Source organism: Jatropha curcas, chromosome 6 (assembly GCF_041381405.1).
Source record: "Jatropha curcas cultivar XTBG-Jc1 chromosome 6, XTBG_Jcur_1.0, whole genome shotgun sequence".
Lineage (NCBI taxonomy): Eukaryota > Viridiplantae > Streptophyta > Magnoliopsida > Malpighiales > Euphorbiaceae > Jatropha > Jatropha curcas.
Window position 1 is genome coordinate 23,659,678 of NC_143156.1, and position 8,729 is coordinate 23,668,406.

An 8,729-nucleotide genomic window follows, 5' to 3' on the forward strand; every position below is an offset into this window, starting at 1 on the left:
TATAATATATGTGTCCGAGAAGTATCACTATTCAATATGAACACGGAATATATAGATACATTAAATACTTTACAGTATACCTAGTTTTCAATCTATCTATAATCAAAAGATAAATTATAAAGGTGAAATCTTTATTTTGAACATTGAGGAAGGGAGACTTCAATTTCAATTTGAGATTGTACCTAAAATGGATATATACTTGCCATAATGTATTATTTTTCTTTTTTTTTTCAAATAATCATTAACCTAGTAAGATTAGAATTGTTTTCAGGATTAAGATGTCTTAATTAAGTTTCAACAAAATCTAGAGAAAATCTAAAAACAGAAAAAAAAATAAATCTCCCTTTTTTTTAATATGTATAATAATAGTAAAAATTCATATAATTGAACCGATTAATTTGGAATTAAGGCTTAGCTGTTTTTTTTTTTTTCTTACAGTTGTTATTTATATCCGTAAAAAAAAAAAAGTCTAACTCTATCTGAAACTCCTTAATTCCGGGGGTGAGAATCAGTCTGATCCCATCCCATGCACATCTATATATCTCTCTCTCTCTTTCATATGATTTCTTCTTCATATCTCTTTATTTCATCTCTTTCTCTCAATCTTTCTTCCGTCTTAAATTCATTTATATAGATAATTCCCTCTTCTCTTATACACATAAATCTTCTCAAACCCAAAACTTTCTGGATCCATATTTCATGGTATTCCTCTCTTTCTTTGTTTCAGAGACATCCTCTCTGTTTCTTTTCATTAATATTATATATTTTGGTGGTTTACGTGTTTCTTTTTCTTGAAATTTTCCAGGCAAGAGAGACTGAAAATGTCAAATACGATGAGGTAAATTAGCCTGATGAACTGTTTTTATGTACGAAATTATTGATTAATAAATATTTTTATATTTACATATTTCTTGAATTTTACAGGAATTTATCTTGAATTCCAGAGGATTAAAGCTATTTACATGTCAATGGATTCCTACAAATCAAGAACCAAAAGCTTTGGTCTTTATCTGCCATGGCTATGCCATGGAATGCAGTATTACAATGGACAGTTAATATTTATATCAATTCAAGAACCAAAAGCTTTGATTTCTTCTTCGTTTATATAATTGCATATATACTAATTATGATATGATCAGGTACTGCGATGAGGCTGGCAAAGGAAGGTTTTGCAGTATACGGTATAGATTACGAAGGACATGGAAAATCAGATGGATTATCTGGTTTTGTCGATAATATGGATCTTATTATTGATGATGTCTCTAAACATTATACAGCCATGTGTGGTAAGTTTTTTATACAGAGCATGTGGCTGATAAGCAGGGAAGGACGCAGGATTCAAAACTGAGGGGAGGGAATATAAAATGTGAACTTCAAGGACTCATCTATTCTCAGGGTCCTTCCCTCCTAAAGCTTGCGTCCGTTCCTGCTGATATTGATCATTTGTAATTTGTTTTTGAATATATGTGTAGATTAATGAATATGGTAATTTTGAATTGATTGTATGATTAAAGAGAAGGCAGGGAATAAAGGGAAGATGAGATATTTGTTAGGAGAGTCGATGGGAGGAGCAGTGACTCTTCTCTTGCATAAAAAGAAGCCTGAGTTTTGGGATGGTGCAGTTTTGGTGGCTCCCATGTGTAAGGTAATTGTTTGTGTTTGTCCTTTCTTTTTTTGACCTTTCCTTTGTTTCCTCTCTCTCTCTCTCTCTCTCTCTCTCTCTCATCTTCTTTTTTTTTTGTTGGGTCACAGCCTTTTTTTTGTTGTCCACTCAAATTCCTAAACATTAGCACTATAATATATTTAGAGGGTTAGGTTTGAGAGAATGAGAGAGTGGTTAGATTTGTGAAAAGAATTATATATCTAAAAACAAAATTAAAAATTTAACTATTAGTAAATGCCTAATTTTTATATATAACTAACTACATGCTTGCGTTATGTATAAATAATTTTAATAAATATTAATTTTTAATATTTAATTTTAATTTTTATATCTCTTTTTTTATTAAAATATTTTAATCTTTATATAATTGATTTGTAGATAAATAATTTTAAAATTTACACCCTTCAAATTTAATTGAAAAAATATAATTAAATATTTTGCAAATTGTAATTATAATATTAAATCATTTTAAAAGTATATGATAAAATTATTACAAAATAAGATATTATGGTTAATTCTATTTATTTATGTAATTATAAAAATTTATGATTTTGAAATGGGCATTTCATTTAGTGGAAAAAAAAAGTTATTATGCTAATTATTTATTTCATCAAATGATTATTATTTTTTATATCATTAATTATTATTATTATGTCTTGATGTTTATATTTTTTTTCCATCTATTTGAAAATTAATTTTTAATTAATAAAAAAATTAAAATAAAACAATTTATATACCATATTACAAATTTTTAAAGCATTTTGAAATCCTGAAATTTTCTGTGATATAACTATTCTAATGTTACATGGCACTACCAAATTTTAGCAATCTTTCACCTCATTCTCTAGAAAAAAAAAACATGCTTGCTATATATATCGATGAAGGACAAAAATTATAAACCTAGATGGCTAATTAAGGTCCAATTGATATTGAGGAGAGAGTGACTTAATTATTGAATTGATGTACAGCTTGCTGAAGACATGAAGCCACATCCAATGGTAATTAGTGTTCTTGAAAAGCTTACCAGTTATATACCAACATGGAAAATAATTCCTTCAAAGGACATAATTGATGTTGCGTTTAAAGTACCTCAAGTTAGAGAACAGGTATCAATTTTACTTAATATGCAAAATTATGCAGTTTATGAGTACCATAATGTAATATTAATGCAAAATGAAATTGCAGGTTAGATCAAACCCATATTGCTACAAAGGGAAGCCTCGCTTGAAAACTGGATATGAACTTTTCAGAACTACCAAGGAAATTGAGCAAAGCCTTCAGGAGGTTTGTTCATCTCCTTCCTTTTTCTTTTCTTTTCTTTTCGTAAGTTAGCGAGATTTAGACCGGACCGAAATAACTAGAAAGCTAATAATGAAATTTATGTTTGATTTTTACTATTCAATAGGTATCACTGCCATTTCTAGTTCTACATGGAGAAGCAGACAAAGTGACTGATTGCTCATGCAGTAAGCAACTCCACAGTGTGGCTTCAAGCAAAGACAAAACAATAAAGCTATACCCAGATATGTGGCATGGCTTGCTTTATGGTGAGCCATTAGAAAACATTGAAATTGTTTTCAAAGACATTATTGGGTGGTTAGTGGACAGAACTAACCTTGGAAATACAAGATTGGAGAGAGAGTTAAAACAAGCAAATGATGGTTTGCCTAAGTGAATAAAATCCAAATAACAAGTTTGGGAACCATCAATAGTTTTTGTATCCTTTTTGTGCTAAGCAAGGGAAAGGAGAAGGGAAAAAAAAGATTTGATTGGATGTTCCACTACTTGATGACAGAAAGGAAAACTTCAATAAATTATGTGGTGGTAGGATGCTTCCAATTCTAGTTTGAAGTAGGCTAGCAGTACCTTATTCTTTATATATATATGGCCAAATTTTATAATGAGTGGATTTCATGTGTAAAGCTAACGTTGATGTGAGCTGTTCTGTTTGATTTAATAATTTCTTCAATTAAATTATTGCTACCTTTTTTTGTTTTGGCCAAGGAAAATTAATAGTCCATTAGTATTGATATTTCTCTTAGGAAAGGTTTATAAATTTTTGGTCATTATTACTGTCATTTGCAGTCTGGTTGTTGCATTCAAGCCAGCACATTTGTAATCAGTAACCATCTAAATTTATTTTCTGCCTCTAAGACAGATAAAACTTTGAGGAATCTTTGTTGAGATCATACGAAAACTGAGTTGCTTTGAGCCAATCAAGGTAACCTATTTAAAACATATCATATAATTCAGCGAATCAGTAGAAATAAAACTACAAGGAACAAAACACAGAGCTCTACTCTACGCTCGTAAATGGAGAATATTTTTACCTGTAAAACAACAAAGCTAACACTTTGCATTCACAAATTACATCTACAGAATGGGTCACAGTGGAGGTTCTGATACTTCCTCATGCTTCTTTCAACTAAAAAAAGCTTCCAGCAAGCCTTTTTTTCTAATTTCTTCTCCATTACTTTCTGTTTCACTGATAAAGTACAAGTGGCTGGTCCTGCCATTAAGGTATGCAGCTGTCTAATTATCAGGTTTGAATTTCTTAGACAATCCGATGGCCAAACCTGATCTTTTCCTCAAATAAACTCCAGTAAGAAAACGCCTGCACATGCAAGACAAAATTCTCCATGAACATCATTGGTGAAATCCAAATTCATAAAATGTAATAGCATATTAATGCTCTTAGGACACATGCATGCACACAATGAAACATTATACGTTCATTAAAAGAAGTTTATGTTCTGGTTCTCTACTTCAAGAAATTGCTATGCAGAACCAAAAATAACATAAAGTTGACAAGAAAAAAAAAAAAAAAAAAAAAACCACCTTCAAGCATGCATCCTTCCTTAAATGATCTTATTCCTAACTTCTTCAAGTTTCTTCAGTATCTCCCCAGGAGTTCTATCTAATTCATCAGCAATTTTTCTCTGTGCATCAAGGGGTAGAGTTGGGAACTGTTCGCATAGATCTCCATCGATCACATCCTACAAAATTACAGAAAATATGGATTAGCACAATGAATCCAGAGAAAAATATGAATACAGTGCATCATAAGAGAATTTTCTTTGAAATAATCATATAAAACAGTTAATAGCTATACCAAGTATTTATGGTTTTGAAGATACTATTCCTTACCTTAACCGGAAAATAAGCAGATCTATATGCCATATGGTCTCTTCCACATAGAGGTGGGTGATCCTGTCTCAAATGCATCTCCAAGTGTGAAAAGAAGTCAACATCATCTCTAGAAGTGAACGGAAGCAGTGCCCCCAAGCTCCCCATTACTGTTCCATAAATGATGCATTCTCCACCGCCTGGAATTAGTGATGCCTTCTGCAGGCTAGTAACCACATCACCAACATGAAACTGTACTATCTCCTCTACCTTGTTTGGAGCACCATTAAGTTTGCCCTGTTCCCACTTTATCTTTCCACCAGTTGGATCTTCCTCTATCTCATCAGAAACATCTTGTGGCAACCGCACGAAATAGACATTCCCAAACTTGTCTGCACCTGCCATAGTATCAAAATCTATGTGGTATGATGCAGTAAGCCATCTTGGAACACTATCATCAGCAAATATATAGAGCTGATTCTCATCCCTCCTGTATTTGCAGAAATGGAATGACTGGAAAGCATACATCAGAAGAAATGCGGTCAGCAAAACTATAGGGAAAGAGAGGGTATAAAAACATGCAAACATATTAAAAATGAATGAATGAATAAATATCTAAAAGAAAATTTGAAATGTCCAGATCTGATTATTTAGAAAGCATACCTCTTGAATATCACCGACATAGATCCTATCACGATAGGTGTGAAGAGAGACGATGGTGTTGGGGAAAAGCTTATTCTCACATTTTCTAAGCAACCTCTTCTTCCCCAAGTCATACAGTCTGAGAACAGATCCTATTCCAGCAAGTAGTCTTCCCTGAAACTGGCATAAAGCAAGCGGTACACCCTCCACTTGTGTCTTGTGCAAAAGTTCCAGCGTTCTCCCATCGTCCACAAACTTATAAATATGAATAAATCCAGCAACTAAACTTCTTCTTGGCCAAAACTGGAGTCCCTTGGCAGTACCAACAGCTAAGAGAGTTCCATGCTCCTTGTCATGGAAATTTACAGTGCAAACACTAAATGCAGCTTCGTTGTCCTGAAGCTCCAGCAGACAAGTTGTGGCTGCTGTTCTTGGGTCAAGAATTCTGATGCAAGAAACCCACTTCTCTGATTCTGCCTTTGGATAACCGTACTGCTCATCAGTGAGAGGATCATCTTTATCCTCATCATCACCACCATTTTCCATCTGATCAGCACTGGCACTTCCATTTTCCCCCATCCCAGCAGCCTCAAAACACTCCTTTTTGGCTGCTTCACGCTCCTCTGCTGTATATGCTCCTTGATCACTCTCAATAATAACCAAAAGTTTCTTCTTAGGTTGAAGCACAAACTTTCTTGGAGTGTACCTTAGAGGTATTGCAGTTTCATTGAATGTTTCTCCCAACCTTTCAATGGTAAAAATCCTCAATGCATCTCCAGCTACAGCGACCACACCTTCTGCACACTGATCAGATGAGAATGAAGCAGAAAATTCAAGGGTCTCATAGGAGAGGGGTGTCAAAAGGAAATGCCCTTGGTGAATATAACCAAGCCAGGGACGACTTGATAAGCACAACATCGCACGCCGGCCTCTCACAATAATGGAGAAGAGTTTTGGTGCCCTCAGTCCCAAGAATCGAGAACGAGAGTCAGAAAGCTGGCCTGTAACCATGTCCACAACTGTCCTGAATAGAACTCCAGACTGCAAACCGGCATTAAGGAAAAGACTAGCAGGGTGATCAGCACCATCCTCCCCACCTATTGATGCCTGAACCTCAAGAAAGAGGAGGGATTCTGGAGGTGATGAAACACTTTGAACACTCAGAATCTGCATACAGTCATCGGGATCCAAAGATAGGATACGGATAGTGTTGTCATATGAACCAACAGCAAGAAATCGGGACCTCTGTCTTCCTTCTGGAACCGGGGCTATATCCAAACAGGCAACATCTCCTGACATCTCATGCTTCTCCACCTCCATTAGCTGACCAGTAATATCAACCTCAAAATATATAAGCTCCCCTCCACTTAAAGCAATAACCACTTGAAGTCTATTGGAGCCAACCTTCACAATCGTTCTCTTTCCTGGAGTTCTCCATTCATTTATACGCCCATCTTCCCTTATATGCCTAATACCATTTGGGTGAACTTGCATCAAAGAATCATCACCAATCAAAGAAACAGCAAGTGAAGGCGTAGTATCAAGAAACCCACTGTCACTCACTTCCTCAACTGTCTCTCCAATTGAAAGCACGAGAGTTGCATTGTTGAAAGACACAACGATATATGCATCAAATTCATCATTAAAATTCTTTTTCACAGTCCACACTGCACTCGGTACACCAGGAAGCTGTGAAACAGCCATCTCGCTAATGGCCAAACCTGGCCTCAGTATCCTCAACGATGACCGAGGACCACGCCCGCAAAGAGAAAATATCTGAGGTGTTTCTTCATCAAAAAGATTAGCAACCTTCATATCCATAATTGGCATCAAGCTCTCAGCCTGATCAATCCTAACAAGATTCTTCAACCCCCTTGGTTGGAAAAAAACAGGCTGGAAACCCTCCTCAGTCTCCATTAAAGTAGCTGATGAGGCCTCCACATCAGCTTCCTCCCCAATTGCCTTAAACTGATACAAACCATGATTCCCAAACTCCGACGCAGCAAACAAAAACCCTGATTTCAAAACGCACATTGAAGCAGTAACGGGAATTGTATCAAAATACTTGATCTTCAACTCCTTGACTTTGTCATTATCATGATCCAATGTAACCTTAAAAATATCACCATATTCAGTCTGCAACAGAAAGAAAAACATAGACTTCTGCCTATGAGTAGCTGCAGAAACTATCAGAACTCCTCGCTCAGCAGGCAAATCAGCACGCCTTGGAATCACTGCCCTCACATCTGGATGCCCCTCATTCTTATAAATCACAAAATTCTCAGCACAAACTAAAACTCCACTAGGTCCATCCCCGCCTCCAGGCACCGTAACAAGCATATTAGCCCCATTATCAACCTGTTCAGACCACTTCCTAGACACGTGATTAAGACCTAAATCAAGCTCATAAAATGTCAAATGCTTCTGCGCCTCACTGGCAGCCTGCCCAGTAGAATCCAGGTCCGCCTCTGAATAATCCAACTCAATAGCGGCAAATATTGGGTTGTCAAATCCACAATCCACACCACAAATTGAATACGCTATTGTGTGAGACTTGTGTGCTTCTAAAGGCGAGGAAATCGTCAACCTAGCAGCAGTATCCCTATTCAAAACATAAACTAACTTCTGTTTCTCACAGGCACCTATCATTACAGCTCTTCCTTTCGGGTCAATGGCCAAGTATTGACCAGGAACAATCCGGCGACACCCAGATTTCCCAAAAGTTTCCTGGTGTATTTTATCGAAAACATTCCTTTCCTTGTTATATTCAAGAATTACAATTCTTCCCGAATCTGACCCAACAACAATATAGTCCTTCTGAGATCCAGTTAGTCTAAACTGAGCTAGAGAGCGAATAGCACCGAAGATTTCAACAGACAGAATGGTTTGAAGCTTACCGTTCTCGTCAGGGCGGAGAAGATCGAGAACTTTGCCGCGAGCTACAACGATTTCTTGAGACTTGCCACCGGAGAAACTGCCATTGATAGCGGAGACGATGCCGGTAGCTCGTTGAAGCGTGAGGCTGTAAAGGTACATGGTTGGAGTAGGAAGGGTTTCCGAGAGGAATGGAGGGAGAGAGGGGGGTGGAGAATTAGGGTTTTTGAGAGGGAAATGAAATGATTTGAAAGGATTAGGGTTTTATGTGAAAGAAAGAGTATTGATTTGGGTACCCTCTTTCCTTTTCTGCTGAAAAAACAATTTCTTTGAGGTCCTTATTGCAAATTGGACCAATCAATGTCCAGTAAATGCTTTCTTGGGCTGCAGCCTGCAGCTGCTTCTTTCTTACATTACATACAAA

At 36.2% G+C, this 8,729-nt stretch overlaps 2 protein-coding genes across 3 annotated transcripts; one reads left to right on the forward strand and one right to left on the reverse strand.

Annotated features, from left to right (window-relative positions):
• Window positions 1–497: 497 nt before the first annotated feature.
• On the forward strand, window positions 498–3,646 carry LOC105634988 (caffeoylshikimate esterase). Its single transcript, XM_012217965.4, has 8 exons — window positions 498–702; window positions 806–838; window positions 925–1,051; window positions 1,140–1,286; window positions 1,515–1,645; window positions 2,632–2,769; window positions 2,849–2,947; window positions 3,069–3,646. Exons 1-8 carry the CDS (start codon window positions 700–702, stop codon window positions 3,336–3,338), a joined length of 948 nt encoding a protein of 315 aa, XP_012073355.1. The 5' UTR covers window positions 498–699; the 3' UTR covers window positions 3,339–3,646.
• Window positions 3,647–3,820: 174 nt separating this feature from the next.
• LOC105634996 (spliceosome-associated protein 130 A) lies at window positions 3,821–8,729 on the reverse strand. Of its 2 annotated transcripts, XR_001046902.4 has the most exons (5): window positions 5,453–8,729; window positions 4,811–5,302; window positions 4,502–4,659; window positions 3,994–4,277; window positions 3,821–3,889 (listed from the first exon to the last, which is right to left on the reverse strand). XR_001046902.4 is itself a non-coding variant. In XM_012217976.4 (4 exons), exons 1-3 carry the CDS (start codon window positions 8,465–8,467, stop codon window positions 4,522–4,524), a joined length of 3,645 nt encoding a protein of 1,214 aa, XP_012073366.1. In that variant the 5' UTR covers window positions 8,468–8,729; the 3' UTR covers window positions 3,866–4,277; window positions 4,502–4,521. The 2 variants fall into 2 exon arrangements, 1 of the variants encoding a protein (XP_012073366.1); XM_012217976.4 differs by having other exon boundaries at window positions 3,866–4,277.

What these genes read in the sequence shown, in the direction of transcription:
- LOC105634988 (XM_012217965.4), top strand. An exon ending in AAAATGTCAAATACGATGAG is followed by an intron (nt 839 to 924) that starts GTAAATTAGCCT and finishes TGAATTTTACAG; the next exon opens with GAATTTATCTTGAATTCCAG. An exon ending in TGGTGGCTCCCATGTGTAAG is followed by an intron (nt 1,646 to 2,631) that starts GTAATTGTTTGT and finishes ATTGATGTACAG; the next exon opens with CTTGCTGAAGACATGAAGCC.
- LOC105634996 (XM_012217976.4), bottom strand. Translation starts at nt 8,467, where the DNA reads ATGTACCTTTACAGCCTCACGCTTCAACGAGCTACCGGCATCGTCTCC. An exon ending in ATGTCGGTGATATTCAAGAG is followed by an intron (nt 5,303 to 5,452) that starts GTATGCTTTCTA and finishes TATGCTTTCCAG; the next exon opens with TCATTCCATTTCTGCAAATA. An exon ending in CTGCTTATTTTCCGGTTAAG is followed by an intron (nt 4,660 to 4,810) that starts GTAAGGAATAGT and finishes GTAATTTTGTAG; the next exon opens with GATGTGATCGATGGAGATCT.